Source organism: Schistocerca americana, chromosome 4, assembly GCF_021461395.2.
Source record: "Schistocerca americana isolate TAMUIC-IGC-003095 chromosome 4, iqSchAmer2.1, whole genome shotgun sequence".
Taxonomy (NCBI): domain Eukaryota; kingdom Metazoa; phylum Arthropoda; class Insecta; order Orthoptera; family Acrididae; genus Schistocerca; species Schistocerca americana.
The window spans coordinates 609,612,988-609,638,666 of record NC_060122.1 but is presented as its reverse complement, the minus strand read 5'-3'; the positions used below and the strand labels follow the sequence as shown (position 1 = coordinate 609,638,666).

General features: G+C 43.5%; 1 protein-coding gene across 3 annotated transcripts in view; it reads right to left on the bottom strand.

Annotated features, from left to right (window-relative positions):
- The window catches only part of LOC124612272 (paramyosin, long form), a 185,073-nt gene that overhangs the window by 47,813 nt on the left and 111,581 nt on the right, over positions 1-25,679 (bottom strand). For all 3 annotated transcript variants that reach the window (XM_047140369.1, XM_047140368.1, XM_047140370.1), the window contains exons 6-10: positions 11,292-11,370; positions 11,090-11,209; positions 7,591-7,716; positions 4,610-4,806; positions 886-1,018 (exon numbers count right to left, since the gene is read on the bottom strand). In XM_047140369.1, coding sequence (XP_046996325.1) covers positions 886-1,018; positions 4,610-4,806; positions 7,591-7,716; positions 11,090-11,209; positions 11,292-11,370 — 655 coding nt within the window. The remainder of the gene's footprint in view (positions 1-885; positions 1,019-4,609; positions 4,807-7,590; positions 7,717-11,089; positions 11,210-11,291; positions 11,371-25,679) is intronic.

The following is a 25,679-nucleotide window of genomic DNA, read 5'->3' as shown; positions in this document are numbered from 1 at the left end:
TTGTATCCGACATGCGTATTAGCAAGATTACTTTTATCACTATGAGACCTGTTCAGAAAAAATGTCAGTTTAACTTAGTTTTTTGGCAACATCAAAGGCCGATGTTTTGATTTAAATGCTGATGTTACAATGTTTCAACGTTTTTCTGTCAAGGATTTTCAGGGTATTGTTGATCTTCGTACACTCGTAATTCAAGTGGGTACGAATATCCTTGTAGGATAGGAATAGATGTAACGCAATAAATGATGAACTATCTATTGCGCACAAAATGAAATTAGATTACAACGAATACTGATTCCACGCCAAATGTTCCACATTATCGATCCTTCAAGATTACGGTATAATCAGTTTGGATGAGCAGGCTCTGTGGGGTAATAAGATATTCACGAAGATGCATATCCCAGCTGCTAGTCGTTTCCTTTGTAGCTGTAAGCCCTATAGGAGATATGTTGGTTCTGAAATGCATGTTGGTTAACAGTCTAATTTAATACGGTAAATGTCTCCTTATTGTTAGCATTTCACATCACAATACGTCAGACTGTTCAAGGCAAACCCACGTGATAATACTGTATACTTAAACAGCTGCTTTTTGCACTGTTTGTATCATTCTAATATTAGTCAGGCAACGTATTACTTCCTACCATACAAATCTCGCAAACTGACCACGAGGGGCCAATCATATAAATTAGAGCTCATATGGAGATTCACGGACAGTGGTTCCTCCGACGCATCATTCGTGTGTGATAATGGTATCAGAACTACCCTTCGCCACACACTGTAAGGTGGCTTCAGAAGTGTACATTCTCGCACGTGTGTGTGTGTGTGTGTGTGTGTGTGTGTGTGTGTGTATATGTATGAAGCGCCAGTGATGCGGACTCTCCTCACCTTCTCCAGGTCGATGATGAGGACCTCTACCTCGCTCTGGAGCCGCGACTTCTGCTTCTCCAGGTTGTTCACCTTGACCAGCAGGGTCTCGATGTGCTCCTCTTGCTCCTGAATGCGGGCCTGGAATTTTCGCCTGTCAAAATGCACAACATAGTGTTAGAGCAGCAGCTGTATCACACACGAAAGACAAGTAGGAAGCTGCATTGAAAGGAGGTAGGCAACGATGTATGCAACAATTTTACGCATCTGCTGGAAGTTTGATAAACAAAAGAACTTTGAATGCGAACATTTTTAGGTTAGGCTTTACCGTGACTGTTACTGACATTAAATGAAACAACAAGTTCACTGTTACCAGTCACCGTTTTATTTATTTCCACGACGCGTTTCGAAGGTTTAAACCTCCATCATCGGGTGGATTTGCTTTAGTAAGTATTACATTTGTGTGTGTGTTGTGTTACGATTTTTGGAGGAACTTGTGGCACTGCCTTCAGTGGTCACTGAAGGCAGTGCCACAAGTTCCTCCAAAAATCGTAGCACAACACACACACAAATGTAATACTTACTAATGTAAATCCACCCGATGATGGAGGTTTAAACCTTCGAAACGCGTCGTGGAAATAAAAAAAACGGTGACTGGTAACAGTGAACTTGTTGTTTCAGTTAAAAGAACTTTGTTCTAAAATTATTAGCCTGAAGAGAGTTGAACACTTTGGCTCGTGGTATGTCTGAAAATAAGGTACTTACTAATACGTGGGTAATCCCAAAAGTAAGGTCTCCCTTTTTTTATAAGTACATAGACCTGTTTGTTTCTACAATGGTTAACGTCAGTTTACAGCTTCAACATTTAGCTATTTTTCGACATAATCACCATTTCTGTCGATGCATTTTTGTAGACGCTGTGGCAGTTTTTGTATGCCCAAGTCATACCAGCTCGCCGCGATGCTGTTCAGAAAGTTATGAACCTCTTCTTTCACCTCGTCGTCGGAGATGAATCGTTTTCCGGCAAAATGTTCTTTTAAACTAGGGAACAGGTGATAGTCACTGGGAGCCAAGTCTGGAGTAGAGGGTGGGTGGGTGATTATCTTCTACTGAAATTGTTGCAGGAGAGCAACGGTTTGTCAAGAGATGAGTGGGCGGCCGTTGTCATGGAGAATGTGTACGCCCTTGCTCAACATTCCTCTTCTCCGGTTCTGAATTGCCCGTTTGAGTTTTTTCAGAGTCTCACAGTACCTGTGAGCGTTAATTGTAGTCCCTGCGATTCAGCTCCGACGACGAGGTGAAAGAAGAGGTTCATAACTTTCTGAACAGCGTCGCGGCGAGCTGGTATGACATGGGCATACAAAAACTGCCACAGCGTCTACAAAAATGCATCGACAGAAATGTGATTTTGTCCAAAAATAGCTAAATGTTGAAGCTGTAAACTGACGTAAACCGTTGTAGAATTAACAGGTCTATATACTTATAAAAATAGGAGACCTTACTTTTGGCATTACCCTCGTAAATTATTTTGCAGGCATCGTATAATGTGGATCTTAGTAAAGAAAACCCCATATTTGACACAACTGGCGTGATTTCTTTACTCGATTAAATGAAAGGAGACTGGCCGTACTGAAATAAAACGAGTGGAAGAATGGGGCAAGAAACTGGCCTTGTCCTGTTTCACAGAAACTATCCCGGAATTTACCTTAGCCGATTTAGGAAAGTCACGGAAAGAGATGTCTCCAGGCAGTAAGTCGAGCTATTTGCAGCCATTCAACGATGGAATTTTTACGGCTACAATGCGCCTTGTCAGTGGTCACAGTTCATCGCGATTGGTTTGAAGAAACATTCTGGACGATTCGAGCGAATGATTTGCCCACCAAGATCGCCCGACATGAATCCCGTCGAACATTTTTGGGACATAATCGAGAGGTCAGTTCGTGCACAAAAGCCTGCACCGGCAGCACTTTCGCAGTTTTGGACCACAGTAGATGCAGCATGGCTCAATATTTCTGCTGGGGTCTTCCAACGACATGTTCATTCGTGTCACGGCGAGTTGCTGCACTACGCCGGGCAAAAGGAGGTGCGACACGTATGTCACCTAAATAGTAGGGGGCGCCAAGGTACACTACTGGCCGTTAAAATTGCTACACCAAGAAGAAATGCAGATGATAAACGGGTATTCATTGGACATATATATTATACTAGAACTGACATGTCATTACATTTTCACGCAATTTGGGTGCATAGATCCTGAGATATCAGTACCCAGAACGACCACCTCTGGCCGTAATAACGGCCTTGATACGCCTGGGCATTGAGTCAAACAGAGCTTGGATGGCGTGTACGGATACAGCAAGCTGCCCATGCAGCTTCAACACGATACCACAGTTCATCGAGAGTAGTGACTGGAGTATTGTGACGAGCCAGTTGCTCGGCCACCATTGACAAGACGTTTTCAATTGGTGAGAGGTCTGGAGAATGTGCTGGCCAGGGCAGCAGTCGAACATTTTATGTATCCAGAAAGGCCCGTACAGGACCTGGAACGTGCGGTCGTGCATTATCCTGCTGAAATGTAGGGTTTCGCAGGGATCGAATGAAGGGTAGAGCCACGGGTCGTAACAAATCTGAAATGTAGCGTCCAGTGTTCAAAGTACCGTCAATGCGAACAAGAGGTGACCGTGACGTGTAACAATGGCAACCCATACCATCACGCCGGCTGATACGCCAGTATGGCGATGACGAATACACGCTTCCAATGTGCGTTCATCGCGATCTCGCCAAACACGGATGCGACCATCATGATGCTGTAAACAGAACCTGGATTCGCCCGAAAAAATGACGTTTTGCCATTCGTGCAGCCAGGTTCATCGTTGAGTTCACCATCGCAGGCGCTCCTGTCTGTGATGCAGCGTCAAGGGTAACCGCAGCCATGGTCTCCGAGCTGATAGTCCATGCTGCTGCAAACGTCGTCGAACTGTTCGTGCAGATGGTTGTTGTCTTGCAAACGTCCCCATCTGTTGACTCAGGGATAGAGACGTGACTGCACGATCCGTTACAGCCATGCGGATAAGATGCCTGTCATCTCGTCTGCTAGTGATACGAGGCCGTTGGGATCCAGCAGGGCGTTCCGTATTACCCTCCTGAAACCACCGATTCCATATTCTGCTAACAGTCATTGGATCTCGACCAACTGGAGCAACAATGTCGCGATACGATAAACCGCAATTGCGATATGCTACAATCCGACCTTTATCAAAGCCGGAAACGTGATGGTACGCATTTCTCCTCCTTACACGAGGCATCACAACAACGTTTCACCAGGCAACACCGATCAACTGCTGTCAGCTCATGTCAGCACGTTGTAGGTGTCGCCATCGCCGCCACCCTTGTGTGAATGCTCTGGAAAGCTAATCATTTGCATATGACAGCATCTTCTTCCTGTCGGTTAAATTTCGCGTCTGTAGCACGTCATCTTCGTGGTGTAGCAACTTTAATAGCCAGTAGTGTACTTTTCAGTAAGACTGTAGAATATCGGATTTTAAGAATAGGCAAAAGATCATAAAGTATGGATGTAGAGGTTTTACTTCAAAGGGTCGTATTACCCATTCAGCGTTAGTGACGCACTGTGACACTGCAACTTGTTGCTGCATCTAAACAAGAAATTACCACCTGCGGCGAAATTGGTTTCGTGTCAGTGGTTGGCAAGCAGTGAAAGAAAGGGTGAAAGAAAGGGAGTACTGACCTGAGCTCCTCGACTTCTTCGATGCGCGCTGCCGCCTCCGTCTCGTACTTGGAGCGGTAGGTGGCCACCTCGCCGTTGGCCTTGGTCAGCTGCCTCTCCAGGTCCAGGCGCGCCTCCGCCTCCTCCTCCAGCTGCACGCGCACAGACTCCAGCTCGATCTCCACCTGGTGCAAGCTCGCCTCCAGCGTCTGGCGTCTCTGTGCAAAGCCGAATACCGAAAGTCAGCATTACTTTACTTCACCAGTTCTAGGTTTTCCTACAAAGATGTCTCATGGATCTCCTTCCCTCCCAAGTTTTACAACTTTCTCCAACTCCTTAAACGGCACACAATTCGCTTCGCTTTTTTTCTCTATCCCGTCCCCAACTTATTCCTGCATCAGCTGATAAAATTTCCTCCCCTCCTCAGACACTTGGAATACCAGAGCTGGTTCTACGTCTCCCCACCTAATCGTCTCCCAACAGCGCTCTGTGATTCCCATGCTCGAGAACAGTCCGTCCTTACATCTCCCACACGCTCCATGCCCTTTGCCAGAGTAATTTCAACCACCTTATCTTGCCTTACCACGTAATCGTTCCTGAGATCTATCCATCATATCAACTATAACCTATCCTACACCTTACAATAGAAATGAAGTCTCCAGCTCTGGAGAGAAGAGGGAGGGGTAAAAATTGCGGAGGGAGACCAAGAGACGAGTGCAGTTACTAGGTTCAAATGGATGTGGGTTACAATAGTTATTTGGAGATGAAGAGGCTTGCACACGATAAGCAGCGAATCTTCGTACTGAAGACCTTCATAATTTCAGTCGTACTCGCATACTTTTTGACTCATCTTTTGACCCTTGCAAATGCTCATTTCATAACCTTTCTTGTATGACTTCCTTTCCAGCCACACCTGCATTCAAATCCCTCACTTGCGAATTTTTAACAGGAAAACACAGCTCGATTATACTCAAAGGTCTCAAGATCTCACACATCACTATATCATCAAAACTAATATCGTTATTGTTTTTATTCTCATAAATGTATTTAGTTGTATTAAACAAAGTCTGGTGAACGGGGACATGGCCGCTGCTAGCCCGCGTTCACTGGGCGAGGGGATGGGGATAAGATTCGCAAGGAACAAGACGTGCTTCGGATTCCACGTTAAACTGCAGGTGCCCTTTTCCCACTATCACTACTGAAGTGGCTTAAGGACGCGCAAGTCATCGAAGTGGTGTCCAATTGAATGACCGGTACAAGACCGTTGAGCCATTCAAAATTGTTATTACTATTATGGAGGGAAAGTAAATAATATATACATAAAACGAAAGCATTATTAAAGTTCCTCCGTCACCCTTTCCTCTTCAGATCATTGTGTGGCTTCCACTGGAGTAATCTGCTTTTTTTATGTCATCTAGCACCCCTTCGGCTCCATTTCCTCTCATCACTACATTACTACCCTCCTGACCCCTTTGTTCGTATTCGCTCATTATGACTCTACAGTAACTCTAACCTTCCATCCTTACCCTTTCACCCAACAGGTCCTTCCAATTTCAATAAATGTACGGTATTTCCTTGAAACTGAGTTTTAACACTGACAGGAACGCTGTGACAGACGTTGATGGGTTCGATTCTTCCAAACAACCTGAAAGCTCCAAGAATTTCCGCTTACGCTGCGTTAGCCTAAAAACTTACTTGGACGCTCTCTAGCGTCGTTAGATGATGGTTCCGAACGTGAGTTTCTGTCCTCAATTTGGTCCTCAACATACTCTCTACTACCTCTCAGTGTTTGTCGGGATCTTTTTCTTACACTTGTGTCTTTTGATAGCATCAATGAAACTTATATTATAATTATCCTAAAACTCATAAAAATGTTTACTTTCTTAATTTATGTTCCGCTATTGCAGTGGTCTTCAGTACGAAGAATCGCTGCTCTATCCTATGCAAGCCTGTTCATCTCCAAATAACTATTGTAACCTAACTGCACTCGTCTCTTGGTCTCCCTCTGCAATTTTTACCCCTTCCCTCCAGTACTAAAGTGACGATTTCTTCGACTACGCTCCATTATCCTCGTTTTGCTTTTGTTGCTGTTCATCTTAAATCCTCCTATCAAGACACAGTCCATTCCATTCAACTGCTCTTCCAAGTCCTTTGCTGTCTCTGACAGAATTACAATGTCATCGGCGAACCTCAAAGTTTTTATTTCCTCTCCATAGATTTTAATACCTACTCCGAATTTTTCTTTTGTTTCCTTTACTGCTTGCTCAATACACAGATTGAATAACATCGGGGATAGGCTAAAACCCTGTCTCAGTCCCTTCCCAACCACTGCTTCCCTTTCATGTCCCTCGACTCTTATAACTGCCATCTGGTTTCTGTACAAATTGTAAATAGCCTTTCGCTCCCTGTATTTTACCCCTGCCACCTTCAGAATTTGAAAGAAAATGATTTAAATATGGGTATTTTGCTTATTGTATTCCCGACTCTCTTGAGGGTTCTTGTCCATCTAGTTTATTCAGTATTTAAACATCGTTGAAGCTACATTTTGATTTGGCAGGACTCCTTGTCAAAATTTTTTATGTTTACTCCAACCTCTAGTTTTTCTATTCAGATGTACCGAATGACGGAACTTCAGTTTGCAAAGGCTTGTTTGACAGTTGCTGCGGCTTTCTTTAATAAGAAGACCTTCTTACATCTGTGGTTGCCCACAATAAAATGTGTTGCTTTCTGAGATTTTCTTATTCCAATATTATAAATAGGAACTGAAGGATGAGGCTGAGAGGAAAAGTTTTTATTTCAGATACTTCTAGATAGTTCGGCGCTTGCGAAATCCTTTTATTCACACTCTTAACACACCTCATAGCTTCTTGTATATAATCGAGCGGAATGACACAGTGGCAAAGGGCCTGAACAGGTATCCACAAGAAGCAAGGTTTAGATAAATTCCCACTGTTTGTCGTTTGGATCTTTCCTACGCTGTGTGTCGTTTGACGACCACTCACCCTCTCATCGTCCTCCAGGCGCCGGCGTGCGTCCTCGAGCTGTCCGGCCAGCTGGCTCTTGAGGTACGTCGAGTTCTCCAGGTTCACCTTCAGCTCCTGCACCTCCTTCACCAGCTCGATGTTCTCCTGCGGGACGGAAAATTCACAATTGTGGCTTAAACACTTATAACCTGTATCATTCTCTTTCATAGATCAAAGGAAGGACAGACTAAGGGAGAAAATGTTAATTACTGAGGGTCAGAAACGCTACTTTTAGGGTCTCTATAGATGTGTTTAGAGGAAAACTATTGTAAAGATCAGTACAGGAATTTCAGAGCACTTTGAAGTCATCACTGGTCTTAGACGAGGAAACATATTATCTCCAATACTTATTCATTTAATTTTAGAAAAGATAGACAGAAAACATCAAGAATTAAACCCAGCTGGAATGAGACTGGGTGATAACGCAATGAATCGGTTTGCATATGCGGGAGATGTTATTATAAGTCGTAGAAAAGAAGACTGACAGCTCATGAGAAGGGAAGCATGGTTACAAATTAATGAGGAGTAAGCTAAGTACATGGTCGTAAGCAAGGCCCCCAATTATGGTACCCCATTGACGGTTGATGAAGTGACTTTGGAAAGAACTGACATATTTAAATATTTGGGAATCATTATTACCGAGCATAATAGAATGGATATTGAGATAGACAGAAAACATCAAGAAATAAACCCACCTGGAATGAGACTGGGTGATAACGCAATAAATAGGGTTGCATTAAGGAGACGTTATTCTAAGTGGCGGAAAAGAAGACTGACAGCTCATGACAAGGTCCTAGACAAATATTGTAAAGGAAGCATGGTTACAAATTAATGAGGAGAAAGATAAGTACATGGTCGTAAACAATGCACCCTATTATGGTACCCTATTGACGGTGGATAAGTCACTTTTGAAAGAACTGACATATTAAATATTTTGGAACCATTATTACCGAGCATAATAGAGTGGATATTGAGATTGAGGCAAGTATCGCAGTGGCAAAAAGAGCATGTTTTGCTTATGGGACGTGCTCTACAGTAGAGCAGTTTCGAGAACTTTTTAAATCAGACTATACAGAAATTTAATTGTCCCAGTAGGTCCGCATGAGTCTGAAACATTTACATTAAGATGTACAAGACAGATGTACAAAAACTGCTTTTTCTCGACGGATAGATTTTTGGCCACAAAAGAGACACCCTCTCACAGGAACGGAGGATATTAAAAAATCAGGAATTGCCAACCTCTACTCACAAGCTGAGATTGGCCGAAGGATTAAGAAAAGAAGAGTGATGTTAGCAGGACACCTAATTAGGATGGAAGAGGAAAGACTACCGCAAGTAGCATTCTCAGTATTCTTGGAGGGCGAAAGTGGCCGAAGAAGGCCACGGACAAGGTGCAATAAGCGAGGATATGGAGGCGTTGGGCCTGAGGAAATGGACCTTGAAAGGAAGGAACAGAAATGATTGGTGGAGGAATGTAGGCAACGCGTGTGATCTCTCAGCCAAAGCTACAATTAAAAAGAAGAAAAGAAAACGAAGAAATCAGGAAAAGTAAAGGAAGAGTGTGAAGAAGGTGCTAGAAAATAGAGCAACAAAACAAAAATTTCAACTAAAAAAGAACACCGAAATGTAGAAACAGTTAAAAAATTACCGATGAAATTAGGCAGAGAAGACCAATGTTCCATACAGACGGACAAAGACTAACACATTGACTGCCGTGAACTTCGTGATGTATGTTTCGCCGGCAGTCCAGGCCAGGCGCACGGCATTAGGCTTGAGGTTCTGGCGGCCACAAGGTGCCAGGCGTGCGGTTCTGCTGTGGCCGCCAGTTACCACAAGGCAGTCAACATTTTAAGTTCAAGTAGACAGACAAGTAAAAGAGATTACGACAGTAGATGAAGACATGGAAGAAATGGGCGCAGATAAAGAATAAATTGAAGACAGAACAAAATACGGAAATGAATTTAAGAAGATAGAAGGTTTCCCAGACAGAACAGTAGTAGGCAGGGAGGAAAATAAACAACAGAAAGAGAGCAAAGGATAATGTGAAAAAGCATTGATGCGTTAAATGTAGCTGTTAGGTGCTCTGTAACTAAAGCAGAAGACGGAGGTTCGGAAAAAAAGTTGCAAGTGACTGGATGGTAATGAAATCACGCAAATGTTTCTTACAGAACTAGGAACACCTTCGCCAGAAAGAAAGAAGAAAACGAGGAAAAGAATAAGAAATAAAGTAGAAGGGGATAGAAGGTACTGCAGAAGACAGTACTGTCTGCGTAAGGACTATATGCAATGTTACATACTTATAACATATCGCACAAACGTCCGCATACAAAGCGAACAGGCGGCAAAAATAGAAAACCCAAGAAATACTGTTTATGACAACTTTATTGTACTGGCGACAACAGCTGCAAATGACTCCGTAAGGATACAGGATGTGATTGTGCCGCGTTTAATCTGCATCAAAGACATAAGGAGAACAATGATTCTGTTGGACACTTAAGAGAAGAATTTCATCATGGACTAATATTGTATAACATACAATCTGCGAACCATTTAAAATAAATCAAGAAATTTAGGGTACAACAGTTTTAGATAGGTGTCTCTAGCGTTGCTTTATTAGTAGTTTGACACTTAGCACAATCCTGCTGGAGTCTGTAACTCTACAGGGTATGAACGTTTTTTCTTTCTGTTTAACTGAACTGATACGCAATAATTGAATAACGGGATAATGCGATATTATCATAACGGAATACAGCTTCACCTGAGTTTACACTTATTAGGTTTAATTCATGAGGCAACTTACGAGTAAGGGTTACACAAGAAGAAACAGGTGGGTTTGGGGGGGGGGGGGGGGGGGGAGAGGACGGAGTCCGAGGAATGAGATAACATTACTACAATTTTTCATTATTTGTTGTAAATAAATGAATTTCTGCTACCAGCTATATTATGAAAGTTGTTTATTTTGATCAACGCATCACTCTTTCAGAATTTGTTCTCAGTTGAAGTGCTTGTTCTTACAGCAGTTCATGGAAATGCTTGTCAAAATGAAAAAAACATTCATAAAATGGCTGGTAACCATATTATCGTACAATCACAGGCTTGTTCACAACAATGTTTAAAAGTGAGGTTAGAGAAGCTGTATGCCTGCAGTCGCTGAAGTTGGAGAGTTGAGATTCCACAAGCGGAGGTATAAACAGGGGTACAAAGTCCAAATGTGTGTGAAATCTTATGTGACTTAGCTGCTAAGGTCAACAGTCCCTAAGCTTACACAGTACTTAACCTAAATTATCCTAAGGACAAACACACACACCCATACCCGAGGGAGGACTCGAACCTCCGCCGGGACCAGCAGCACAGTCCATGACTGCAGCGCCTAAGACCGCTCAGCTAATCCCGCGCGGCAGAGGTACAAAGTGATGAGTGCAGAATATACTCGAGATATACAGTCTGAGAGATTGAAGAGAAGGCAAGAGAATCTTACCTGTGACAGGCGCGTCTTGTGGGATGTGATGTCAACGATGGTGCGGTTCAGCTCCTCGATCTTGATGCTCAATTCTGAGATGGTGATCTCAAGTCTCTCAACATGCTTGACGCTCATCAGCTGCAAAGTGGAAACGGTATTAGAGAAGGAGTTCTAGTCGTACGGGGGTCTGGCAGGCTACACACCGCAAGTGTTCGCTCACCTTCTCCTTGTTGGCCTGTTCGATTTGGGCCAGCAGCTCGTACACCTCCTGCTGGAACTTGGCCTTCTCCTTCTCAGCCCTGCAACACAAAGGACACCCCTGCTCATTAGTCTCTCGCTCTTACACTGTCTTGAAAGGAGGGTATAAGATGAACATCAACAAAAGCAAAACGAGGATAATGGAATGTACTCGAATTAAGTCGGGTGATGCTGAGGGAGTTAGATTAGGAAATGAGACACTTAAAGTAGTAAAGGAGTTTTGCTATTTGGGGAGCAAAATAACTGATGCTGGTCGAAGTAGAGAAGATATAAAATGTAGACTGGCAATGGCAAGGAAAGCGTTTCTGAAGAAGACAAATTTGTTAACATCGAGTATTGATTTAAGTGTCAGGAAGTCGTTTCTGAAAGTATTTGTATGGAGTGTATCCATGTATGAAAGTGAAACGTGGACGATAAATAGTTTAGACAAGAAGAGAATAGAAGCTTTCGAAATGTGGTGTTACAGAAGAATGCTAAAGATTAGATGGGTAGATCACATAACTAATGAGGAGGTATTGAATAGAATTGGGGAGAAGAGGAGTTTGTAGCACAACTTAACTAGAAGAAGGGATCGGTTTGTAGGACATGTTCTGAGGCATCAAGGGGTCACCAATTTAGTACTGGACGGCAGCGTGGAGGGTAAAAATCGTAGAGGGAGACCAAGAGATGAATACACTAAGCAGATTCAGAAGGATGTAGGCTGCAGTATGTACTGGGAGATGATGAATCTTGCACAGGATAGAGTAGCATGGAGAGCTGCGTCAAACCAGTCTCAGGACTGAAGACCACAACAACAAACAACAACTGTTCAAATAGTTCAAATGGCTCTGAGCACTGTGTGACTTAACATCTGAGGTCATCAGTCCCCTAGAACTTATAACTACTTAAACCTAACTAACCTAAGAACATCACAAACACCCATGCCCGAGGCAGGATTCGAACCTGCGACCGTAGCAGTCGCGCGGCTCCGGACTGAAGCGCCTAGAACCGCTCGGCCACCACGGCCGGCTTCAAATAGTTAAAATTGCTCTAAGCACTATGGGACTTAACATGTGAGGTCATCAGTCCCCTAGACTTAGAGTTACTTAAACCTAACTAACCTAAAGACATCACACACATCCATGCCCGAGGCAGGATTCGAACCTGCGACCGTAGCAGTCGCGTTGCTCCGGACTGAAGCGCCTAGAACCGCTCGACCACATAGGCCGGCTGTCTGACTGGGAAGCAAAGACCAAGTGAAGTAAACAGAAAAAGCTGCTTTACTCTAAGGTGGGGATCGGGCGACTGAGTTGTTTGTGGTTAAGAAAGTGATGGAATACGTTCGTTCACCATAGTCTGAAGGCTAATACGTCTTCGGATTGTGGTTTATTCTTCATCCAAGGCTACGTGCACTGAGGAGACAAAAGGCAAGGGATAAAGACAGGCGCATACAAAGACGACGGTGGTATCACGCACACAAGATGTAAAAGGGCAGTGCATTGACGCAGCTGCTATTTGTACTATGGCAATTCGTGTGGAAGCGTTTCCGACGTGAGTATGGCCAAACGACGGGAATTAATTCTGAACGCGGAATGGAAGTTGGACATGGGACATTACATTTCGTAAATCGTTAGCGAATTCAATATTTCGAGATCCACAGTGTCCAGAGTGTGCCGAGAATATCGAATTTCAGGCATTTCCTCTCACCACAGACAGCGCAGTGGCCGACGTCCTTCACTTAACGACGGAGATCAGCGGCGTTTGCGTAGAGTTTTCATTGCTAACAGACAAGCAACACTGCGTTAAATAACCGGATAATTCAACGTAGGGTGTATGATGAGCGTACCCGTTAGGATAGTGCGGCGAAATTTGTGTTTAGTGGGCTATGGCAGCAGAAGACCGTCGTGGATGCCTTTGTTAACAGCACAACACCGCCTGCTGCATAGCTCCTGTGCTCGGTTGGATCTTGGAAAACCGTGGCCTGGTTAGATGGCTCCAGATTCCAGTTGGTACGAGCTGATGGTAGCTGATGTAGGGTTCGAGTATGGCGCAGACCTCACGAAGCTATGGATCAAAGTTGTCACCGAGGCACTGTACAAGATGGTGGTGGCTCCATAATGATATGGACTGTGTTTTGCGTGGAATGGACTGGGTCCTCTGGATGTTCGGCTACGTGGAGACCATTTGCAGCCATCCGTGGACGTCATGTTACCAGAAAAGCGATGGAATTTTTATGGATGACATTGCGCCATGTCACCGGTCACAATCGTTCATGACTGGTTTGAAGAACGTTCTGGACAATTCGAGCTTATGGTTTGGCCACCCAAATCGCCCGACATGGATCCCATCGAACATTTATGGGACGTACTCGAGAGGTCAGTTTGTGCACAAAATCCTGCACCGGCAACACTTTCGCAGTTATGGACGGCAGTAGAGGCAGCATAGCTTAATATTTTTGCAGTGCTCTTCCAATGACTTGTTGAATCCGTACCACGACGAGCTGCTGCCTTACACCGGGCAAAAGGAGGTCCGACACGATATTAGGAGCTATCCCATGACTCTTGTCACCTCAGTAACTGAAAATTTGTGGTAAGTTCTGTGGGACGAAGCTGCTGAGGTCATCGGTCCCTAGGCTTACACATTACTTAATCTAACTTAAACTAACTTATGCTAAGGACAACACACACACCCATGCCCAAGGGAGGACTCGAACCTCCGACGGGCGCAGCCGTGCGAACCGTGGCAAGGCCCCTTAGATCACCTCAGTGTAAAACGAAAACTTCATATATAGAACGATCAAAAGTTTTAAAATTTTTGCAACCTACGACCATCTCAGGAATTAGTTTTTGGTAATGAGAATGTAAAAATGTTATAATACATAACGAACTAGCAATGCCTGACTCGGAGTTTCAATGTCAGCTGTCGAAAAACTGAAATCGATGGTTTTCACGTTTAATAGGTTTCTTCGTAATTTTGAGAATTTCCATAAGTGGTAACCCTTGTTATAACTGAAGTGGATAGCCAAGGAGATGGAGAAAACAGGACTTTTATTCAAGAGTGAAGATTGAAGCAAAACTGCCATCAATCTTTAACGAAATTAGAGTCAATTTAAAACCTTCAGCTGCTGACGGGCGTTGATATATATCAGCGAGGACAGGTGAAAATGTGTGCCCCGACCGGGACTCGAACCCTGGATCTCCTGCTTACGTGGCAGACGCTCTATCTATCTGAGCCACTGAGGGCACAGAGGAGAGCGCGACTGCGGGGACTATCTCGCGTACGGCTCCCGCGAGACCCGCATTCTCACCCTGTATGTTCGCACACTACATTCGTAGTGTCCCACCCCAACAGAGGAGATCCCGATTTCGAGCCCCGGTCGGTTCACACATTTTCACCTGTGTCCGCTGATATATATCAACGCCCGTCAGCAGCTGAAGGTATTAAATTAATTCTAATTTCGTTCTAGACGGCTGTCTGTCATCAGTGGTGTCTGTTCTTTCAGACATGTCCGAAAAAACAGACACCATATCCATATAAGTATCAATCTTTTAGGTTGGTTTGAACTTTACAGAAAAAATTACTTACCCCATGCTGTTATAGGGGAATCTACAGTTTAATGTGGACCCTAAACAAGTTGTAATCTGGCCATTTTCACCTAAATAAATAATTTTCAGAGATGAAAAACGCGAAAATGGTCAGTCAACGATTCAGCCGTAGATTTCTGGATTTATAGCTTCACACATACCTACTTAGCTATCGTAAGCCATAACTCGAGACAAAAATGAGTTACTTTAAAGAGAACTGTAAGGGTTAGTAATTTAAATCTTGTGAAACACACAAAAAAAACTGGGAACAACTGACTCGTAAACTGAAAAATACTTAAGAGACACTGTTTCTTTCTTTCAAATGCATGTTTCCCTTTACATTACAAGAAGAAAGTAGTAATCAGCCTTGAAGCTGTGCACTGCTCAAACCAACCTTCATTTTTACGATTTTTAAGGAAGCAGAATTTGTGTCATAGCTTCGAAACATTTATTACATATCTTTAATGTTAAAGAGGTAGCATCTTACTTGCCTCAGTGAGTGGAACAATTCAACCTGCTACGTTATTGTCGCTTAGTTAGACCTCCTGTTAGCCGAGGATTGTTGCGTTTGTGATTTCGGAAACCACGAGACCTATATCCATTTGATCCTGGACGGGTGATCCAGCCAGAGAGACCGCATCTGAAGTTGGGCAAGCGCTGGACGCCGCATACTCTGCAGTCAGAACCCCGTTGCAGGCAACACCGCCACCAAAGTCAGCTGCCGTGATAAAAAGCGTTTTCAGGACAGGGGTCGCTGTTGGCCCGCTTGATTGATATTGTGAGCAGGCAGTCATCTAGAACTAGCTCGTCGCTAAGGTGAGGCAGAAGCCACCATCCCACAAGGGCACTTCTGTAGGCAGCACTAGAATACTCAGACAATGGAGGTGGTCACCGCAGACCGTGTTCGTACAAGAATCACATGTGACGCTACACCCTTCTTGTTGGCAGGGTACGTTTCAGACGCGTTTGTGGAATGTTTACGTGGGATGAAATGTGACTACTTGCTCTTGTATAGTCGTTCCTCGCAACCGAGCATTAAAGGATATGCTGATAATGTTCACCAGTTCGCGTGTTTACACAGTCCTCAGATTAAACAAGATGATGCACCATTCCATTGCTTCCAGACAACACGGCGGTGCTTCAACAAACAGTCGAACGACATAATGGTTCCTGCTTTGTCTGTGATGTCAGGTGTGCAAAAGGTATCCTATGGCAGATTGTGGGGGCGCCTTAGACTCGACTTCACACAACTACCAAGTCAGCTCGATGTTGGGTCATCATGGTTGAAAACAATTCCCCAAACGTCCATCATTAGTACTGCCAACCACCTCAGATTGATTAAAAGGGAAAGGGATACACGCTAGTAGGAAGGTTTGTGAACTTCCGTCACTCTTCTGAATGCTTATATCAGGATGAGGAGGAGATAGCAGGGCATCTACCTAACGGTAGAGTAGTGAACATCAATTCCAACCGATTTCCATTATCTTCCCTTACACTTCCAATTGTTTGTAAATTAGAGCAGTCGAATTAATACTAAATGTTCTACTGGCTGGCTGACTTATTCTCGTCAGCTTAAACCAGCGTTCTTGGACCGTGATCCGAATCTGGTTTTTAGCTCCTGGAGAAGCTGCTCTTCTTCCGTGAGGACTCAGAGAATTTTTTGTTCTTTATTGTTATTAATTGTCCAGTGCTGTTAAGCTGACTGTAACAATATGAAGTGTTGAGTACTTGATTAAATTTTATTATACTCTTACAAGCCACGGATATCGTTTGCCGGAGGAGACTACACAATATGGAATTGCTAAGAATATAAGAAACGAAAATTCCTTCTAGTCCGCTAAAAGTACACCAAAGCTTTCCAGAAATCACTGCAACCAATCGCTTTTTGTTTTATTCTTAAATTTTTATTTTAGATTACCGGTTTCGAATTGCCTAGCGATTGGTTATCAGATGATACATTGTGGGGGACGTGCTGAGTTGTTAGTATCTGTTGGAAAACATGACATATATTTTCAAGTGACGTTACTTTTACAGAATTTTACAAATTTAGGCACAGGTAACAACTTCCACGTGCTCCATAATGGATGAAAGTTTTAGTGGTATACTAGTTTCCACGCACAAGATCTTTTAATACTACAGTACAATGACTGAGGTTAAGAAAAATTTCCTGTATGCGAATGAAGGTTTTATAATCACGAGTGGTACATTGTGGCTGAGAAAAAATCGCCAGAAGTTCTGGTCTGGATGTGAATTTCTCATTCACATAAGTTTTTACACATAAAACTGTCATTAACTGTATCAATACTTTTTTTGAAAGTTGCAAACATTTTTCAACTTATCTTGTATATAATATATTTTTCTTACGTTAGTTTGAAAAATTAGTTTCATGTTTTTTTTCATCCCACTAACCCTTCTCTTCGCTAGTTTTACAGGAACACTTTGTTTTTCTTCTGCCTGATATGTATTTTCTCTGTTTAATATATTTCTATGCAATTTCATTTGCGTAGTTATCTTGCCATATTGCCAAAAAGTCATGTACATCAACATGAATTTTTTCAGATAATTTAACCTTATTCTCAACTACTTTTTTTGATTTTTTCCTTTCTTAAAATGCATTGTTCTGGATTTTTTATGCTCAAATTACTTTTTCACTCACTGTGACCCTTCTATTTTTACATGTTCAATTGTAGTCTTCTTTCGCTTTCTTTTAAGAATAAAAGTTGTCTGAGTGTTTAATTTCTTTACATTAATGTGTATCTTTGTCAAGTCGTTACTAAATATTTACAGGAGGTGAAAAGAATAAACACTAGAAATTTGTCGTATGACATTTAAATTTTCCCTTGTTATGACTAGTGACTATAATTTAAGATTCATGAAAATATTTCATGTATTTTTCAAAAAAGCTGTTTTATTCTAATATCTCCTATAATATTACGCTTACATATTTAATAATGTATGGAAAAAGTGTTTTAGATTCAGGGTTTAACACAGAGTATTTACTGAAAACTTTTAGACAACTATACAAAGTTCACTTGATGAACGTCGTTTATCATTTTAATTTCAGAGTAAAACACCTTACCATTGGGGAACTTGTATGCAGTTGTACGACGTATGTAAACGTTTTCTCCGTGGGCGCGTTTTTTCACACACATTTATACTTTCCAGGAAGCAATTTACATTTTATGGGTATGGAACTTCGACTTGTGCGGTACACTTTCTCTGGAGAAGGTTGAAAGCAATATTTCCTATGGTTTTCTTTCATTTAGGTTCTGTAGTGACAGAGGATGATGGCGATGTCAGCTGCTAAGAACTCTGCAGAGGAATATAAGTGAATCCTTTTTTGTTCACCTTTTTTTGTCCTATCAACTCTGTTGTATTTGCTATTCCCTAGTTTAAATTAGGTCGACGCTCTAAGATTGGCACAAAGACCCACGAACCGATACATGTCTGAAACATATATCATCTAATTAATAGAGAGATAGAGCGCAGTTTTCTCTTGTTCTCTATTAGACGACGTACAGGGTGGTCAGAAACAGTGTGAAATGCATGTATGGGTGTTGCAGGTTAGGTTCTGAAGAGAAATAATTGTTAAGAAAAAATCGCATAGAAGTTAGCCGATCACGCCTTGCGCGCTCGAAGTCAAGCGGCCCGGTAACCACAGCTAGGGTCAGTTGTTCTCAAAACGTAGACGGCAGCGCACGAGAGTGCTCAGCCCTTGGCTCGGGTTCGATCGATACTAGCGTCCCATGTCCAGCTTTTGCGTCACTCACTTGATCGGTCTTAGGAAACCAAACGTTTGGTGCCACCGTGTCGGGCGGGCCGCTTGAATTTGCACACGCAAACGGCTGATTGGCTAACTTTAAGGCTAATTAACTGTGAAACGGCACAACGTATCGAGTTTTCTTTTTCTTAGCGGTTATTTCTCAGCACAATCTCCCTTGGAACACTCCTACAAGTTTTCCAGATTGTTTCTGATCACCTTGTATGTCGCAGATGTACAATGGTTCCCGCATCGTTGTGCATACACATGGAACCTTGTGGCTTTGAATTCGACAGAATTTAAAGTGGAAGACAACAAATACAGCTGGGAGGATAAAGAAATAAAAGTATTTATTTCTTTTCCATCGTGTTTTAAATTTTCAACATTTGTGTGAAAACAGGATGGATGCAGGGAGTCTATCTTTTTTTTTTTGTTATGACTGTGAGGTTTGATAAAAGGAGATATTATCAATAAAAATTTGATTTGAAAAGAATCGTGTGTAGCAATTTTTATGTTAATGGAAATAGTGTTGTTTTTTTGCCTTTTGTACTGATGTTCAGAAAGCAGTCCAGAAGCGCCATTGGACACCTGCTGACGCTATAGGTTGCCGCATTGGAGCTCTGCGAACAGCGGCACGTGTAGCCAGTAGCCAGTAGCCAGTAGCCAGACCGATTGCTGACGCAACAGCTGGCAGGCGCCACACTCTCCTAGCATAGCCCGCGCTCAGCTCTCGTGAGTGCTGTTCTCGCGGTATTCTATTCTTGCTCTTCCCTAAAACTGCTCGCGCCGAGGGGCAGGCTTCTCGGGTTAAGTAAGGTAGGCGTGAGCTCGTGGAGTTGCCGCTGCTCCTAGTACTGGTAGGGGTGGCAGCCCTGCTGCTGGTGTGCACAGCCAAGTGTTCAAATTCTGCAGTTTCAGTTCCGAGTGATCTGGTGTACATACGAGTAAATTGTGCTGTCAGATAATGACTACTTATGTATGGGAATTAACACAGATTCTGCAAAGCCAACTTACTTTCGTCGTTCATAAGTTCCAGAAGGCATAAGATTACGCAACTCATGTCGAACCTGTATTTTTTGACTTCCAGATCGTAGCATCGCCTAATGCACAAGACCAGCGGACACGTGCGAAACTTCCGCACTTTTGTAATTTAAATAAAATGGGGATAAGGATATTTATGGGAATGAAGAGAAAACATCTTCAAAAATGAACCGAAGAACGTGAAATAATCAAGAATTTATGTTACATCCTTGTACATACATTTCCGCGTGTACAAAACTGTGTTTTACATTTGGAATGTTTGTCCCTGCTTGTACGATGGGCAGAGGTCAATCTCTATCAGTAGGGTCACATAGCCCATAATTCTAACTCGACAAATATTTTCAATTGCAGTAAGTACGTTTGGCCGTAGTAGTTTTAATTTAATTTAATCGTATCGTATGAACCAAAGTATTATGACCATCTGCTAAACAGCTTGTTTGTCCGTCTTTGGAACGAAATACATAACTGACTTTGTGTATCAGGGATCCGATAGTTAGATGGTAGATTTGTGGAGGTATGTGGCATTAGATGTATAGGCACAGGTCGTGTAATTCGAGTTAATAACGAACCGCTTATTTGCATAAGAGGTGGTGGTGCCCTATAGGGACCCAGATGGGTTCCAGAAGATTTGCAAAAGGCGACTCTGTCGCCGAGACATCAAAGTGAGTTCATTGTAATGCTCCTCAAATCACCGTAGCACGGTTCGAGCTCCGAGACACGGGGAAAAATGACATCGCCATCGGGGAAGACATCAAGCATGTCTTCGATTACTACCTCAGGTCCCATGCAAGCGTAGGAGAATGTCTCTCATAGCACAATATTGCTCCCAACGGCCTGCATCCGTGGCGCGCTGCGTGTTTTGAGCAGCCGTTCACCTCGATGACGGCGTTTGTGGAGACGACCATCGACATAGTGAAACAAAAATTTGATTCATCCGAAGAGCCGACACGTTTACATTGATCGACCCGATGGTCCCGTGCCCGCTGCAGTCGTAACTGACGATTTTGTTGTGTCAGTATGTGAACACGTAGGGGCGGTCTGCTGCGGAGCTCTATCTTGAACAATGTACGATGAACCGTATGCTCCTAAACACTTGTGCGTGCACGAGCATTGTGCTCTTTTGGCAGAGATGCCACAGATCACCATGTATCTCAGTTTACAGAGTAGACAAGCCACCGAACGCCACTTTCTGTGAAGAACAGTGAACGTCCAACCATTTAGCGCCTGGTGGTAGTTCCACTGTCCTACCTCTTTCCGTAGACGCTCACGACAGTAGCACGTGAACATTCGACCAGCTTCGCTGTTTTAGAGATACTAATTTACAGGTTCTGAGTAATGATAGTCTGCGCTTTGTCAAATTCGCTTTTCTCAATGGATTTCCCAATTTTCAGTCCATATACTCGATAGAGTGATCACCGTGCCTGTCTGCTCCATACTTTTGTTACCGCGTCACGCTCTCGCAACCCCACCAGGCGCTTCCAACGCCGCCGTGGGCAGTGATCATATTGTTTTGGCTCATCAGTGTAATATCATCATTAATTTGAGCAATACCTCTTAAGAAAATTTTTTAAAAATCTATGAATTATCACATTTCTAATTTATTTTTATCACCGCAATTTTTATGAGTTCTATAACTTCTTTGGATTAAGTTTCGTTCCAACCGATTACATTCCTTGACAAGGTTTCCGGGAATCAGTTCATTTTCTTTTCTTTTTTTCTGCTGAATTCTTTTTGTGATATTCCATCTGTGTATGTCTCTTGACATATTGCCAATACCGTTATTCGTATATTCCCTGCAGTTCTGGGTTATTATGAGCTTTCGGTTAGGAGACCACATGATGTACGAGTATTTCAATAAAAAATACTTTAAAAAACGTTTCTTATAGAATAGAACTGAGGATTCAGACAGTTAGCTGGATTACGACTGGAAAATAAATAAAATTTAAGAAGAGCAGAATGTGACTTACGCTCAGATACGTTGTTCATGATGCAGGTCGCTACAGGAAAGCGTCACCATGAAGTAAGAGCTAGAGAAACTAGCCTCCGACGTGCCTCGGGAAAGTGATAGGACCGTTACAAGTAACGTCATGACACCTTGAATAACGACTGAAGCTGTATTGTCGATGAACTCCGAGAACACATTGTGGACGGTTGCCAGTGCATTCGGAAGGCGCATGGAATTTTTGTATGTGTACGGGTATCGATGAGGAGACGTGATGACGACTGCCTTCACATGAACAATGGCCATGTGACACATTTGTGTTTGTGTCTTCAAATACGTATCTGCAGTCTGGGTCCTCAGGGATTCTGTTATAAAGTTTTCATTCGCTCAGTCGTAACACGTCGTATCGGAGACACCAGAAAAGAGATACGACATTCGTCACGTGTATATTAAGTCGCCAATAGAGGAGGAGGAGGATATTGGTGTTTAACGTTCCGTCGACAACGAGGTCATTAGAGACGGAGCACAAGCTCGGATTTGGGAAGGATGGGGAAGGAAGTCGGCCGTGCCCTTTCAAAGGAACCATCCCAGCATTTGCCTGGAGTGATCTAGGGAAATCACGGAAAACCTAAATCAGGATGGCCGGACGCGGGATTGAACCGTCTTCCTCCAGAATGCGAGTCCAGTGTGCTAATCACTGCGCCACCTCGCTCGGTAAGTCGCCACTAGAGTGTGAGAGAAGTTCTTGGCAAGCTCCAAAGAAAGACGCTAGAGAAAGGGCGTTGAGTGTCACCTCATGACTAATTCTCTCAATTCCAAGAGTATACACCCGAATGTCGTCTCTGGCTTATCGCTTCTTTCATTTCTGGCAATAGTTTAAACATGTGAAAAATACGACGCTGCACCATGGTTTCGAGTCTCAATGTAACGGGCTAGGTTAGAGAATTCAAAGGTGGGAGACAGGCAAGGACATTCGCACTTAGCACTTAGCATGTGCTGATCAAACGAACCTTCGGCCTGGAGGCATTTTACTTTTTTTCGGAGATGTGCAGATAGCAATTTCGTTCTTCTGGTGCATCGTCTTTGAACGCGATAAGAATGGCTTGCCAAGTACACCGAGAACACAGGCACTATATCTGGAGCTGGTCAGGATTATTGTGTGAGTATATTGGTAAAAGAGATCCTTAATCTCTGGTGGCTCGTTGCAGGGTAATAATATAATTACGATTTATTCGGTCTGTTACCCCAGTTACGTTTGTTTCTGTGAAAAGACTTCCGCAAAAAGATCCAGTTCCTCGCAAGCGCCTCTGTACTTATGCAGTTGCCAGAGAGAAAAATTCAGCACACCTTGTTGTGGCGCTCTTCAATAGGATTCAGTGAACTCATATGCGAGGTGCACATTAACCAACTCTACTTCAGTAAACTTATCTATACTGCTGTGTATCACTGTCGACGTAGAACTAACATTACCGGAAAAAGAAACCATAGACAGAACCGAGCAGCCCTGAATGCAAGCTTAAGGGCGAAGAGTAGGCTGGGAATTACTGCTGTCAACAGCAGGCGCCATGCGTGAATGGAACAAGACACGCAGCGCCTACCGTCAACATTTGAACTTCTTTAGCAGAAATTTTCAGTGCAATATAGATACAAAGACAAACGAAGATAAGAAATATAACAATATGTAACGATCCACTGTAGACCACGGATCTCTTATACCAAAATACTCGGAAAATAATCCCGCACTATCTCATATTTTATCCGTGGGATTCATGTTCACCCTGCACACGTTTTCGTACAATTTCATTGTGAAAAGCAAAGTTACTCTAGAATCTAGAGGTAGCGGGTGAATGACAGATGAAGTGGGGAGAGCAGAGGATGGGGGGGGGGGGAGGGGGAAGCGGAGAACCATATTTGCTTCCGTCATCCCTACCCCTCACCGTCGATTGCCTGAGGTAAGATACTACTTGAGGCGTTCAACCACTACCATTGCAAGTCGCCGAATACCAGGTTTCACTAGAGGGGTCTGGTGATCGCTGCTCAGCGGCTTCGTTCGAGAGGGTTGTCTCGCAGGAGAGCTGTTTAACGGATCCTGCTAAACGGTGAGCAAGGCGGAGTTTGCGAGTAGTTAGCTCTGAGAAGAACGAGCCGGGGCGCGTACGTCTCAACAGGTGACACTGCGGGTCTATTGATATCCCCTGGGCGCCGCATGGAGCAGAACCTCTGTGAAGTGTGCGGACAAGCTGACAAGTGTGACGTCACAATTTTGTTGCGCACGCGGTGGGGACGTATGTTTCGTGGGCCCCGTGAGCTTCGGCTCTGACGTAGCAGGCGATAAGCAAGTCGGACTACAACAAATTTGTCTTGATTTCGTCATTGGCGAATGAAGTACGTTTGATTATTTCAAAACCGGTATCAAGTGTGAGGGACTTTTTTAAATCAAATTGTTTTTTCAAAAAATGCGGAGGACATAAAACTAGTTTTCATCTGAGTGCAAATGACAGAAAAGCTTTTTTTAACTTACTTTACCAGAGTCAACAATTTTTTCTTGTTACAGACATAAAAATGCTTCTTGTTGCTCTTAATTTATTCTCTCTGCCGCTTCTCAGTGGAGTATTTTTCCTGCTCTCCTCGGAATAACTAACAATAGTGCTGTTAGTTTAAATTAAACGGCAGTCAATAGACCTAATCGTACCTTGTCTTACCTGACACAAGAGAATTTTACAGAGAATAATCTATCATACATTTGTACGCTCTGTTCAGGCTATTTTAGGCACTGATTTTCCTGCATTTTAATCTCGCTGAACCACAAAAAATACGAAAACTTTTGTATGTGAATACACACATAAAAAAAAGTTTGCATCATCTCGGATCCGAGAGTTCCGGAAAACTGGAATAGAGATCAATATAAATATCATTTCTGCCCTTTATATTGCTCATGGAAACCACACATTGCATGTTGTATCACCATACAGCGAGACCTTCAGAGGTGGTGGTCCAAATTGCTGTACACACTGGTACCTCTAACACTCAGTAGCACGTCCTCTTGCATTGTTGCATGCCTGCATTCCTCGTGGAATACTATCCACAAGTTCATCAAGGCACTGTTGATCTAGATTGTCCCACTCCATGGCGATTCGGCGTAGATGCCTCAGAGTGATTGGTGGGTCACGTCATCCATAAACAGACCTTTTTAATCTCACTCAGGCACGTTAGATAGGGTTCACGTCCGGAAAACTTCTGGCCACTCTAGTCGTGCGATGTCGTTATCGTGAAGGAAGTCATTCACAGGATGTTCGCGATGGGGGCGCGAATTGTCGTCCATGAAGACGAATGCCTCTCCAATATGCTGCCGATATGGTTGCACTATCGGTCGGAGGATGGCTTCCACATATCCTACAGTCGTTACGCGCCTTCCATGACCACCAGCAGCGTACGTCGGCCCCATATATGCTACCCCAAAACAGTAGGGAACCTCCTAATTGCTGCACTCGCTGGACAGTGTCTCCGACGATTTTCTTGTTGAAGACATATGCGGCTCTCATCGGTGAGGAGAACGTGACGCCAATCCTGAGCGGTCCATTCGGAATGTTGTTGGGCCCAACTGTACCGCGCTCCATGGTGTCGTGGTTGCAAAGATGGACCTCGCCATGGACGTCGGGAGTGAAGTTGCGCATCATGCAGCCTATTGCGCACAGTTTGAGTCGTACACGACGACTTATGACTGCACGAAAAGCTGTTGCTGTCAGAGTTCCTCCGAGCCATAATCCGTAGGTATCGGTCATCCACTGCAGTAGTAGCCCTTGGGCAGCCTGAGCGAGGAATGTCTTTCTGTATCTCCTCCATATCAGAACAACATCGCTTTGGTTCACTCCGAGACGCCTGGACACTTCCCTTGTTGAGATCCCTGCCTGGCACAAAGCAACAATGCAGACGCAGTCGAACCACAGTATTGACTGTTTAGGCATGGTTGAGCTACAGACAACACGAGCCGGGTACCTCCTTCCTGGTGGAACGAATGGAACTGATTGGCTGTCCGACCCCCTC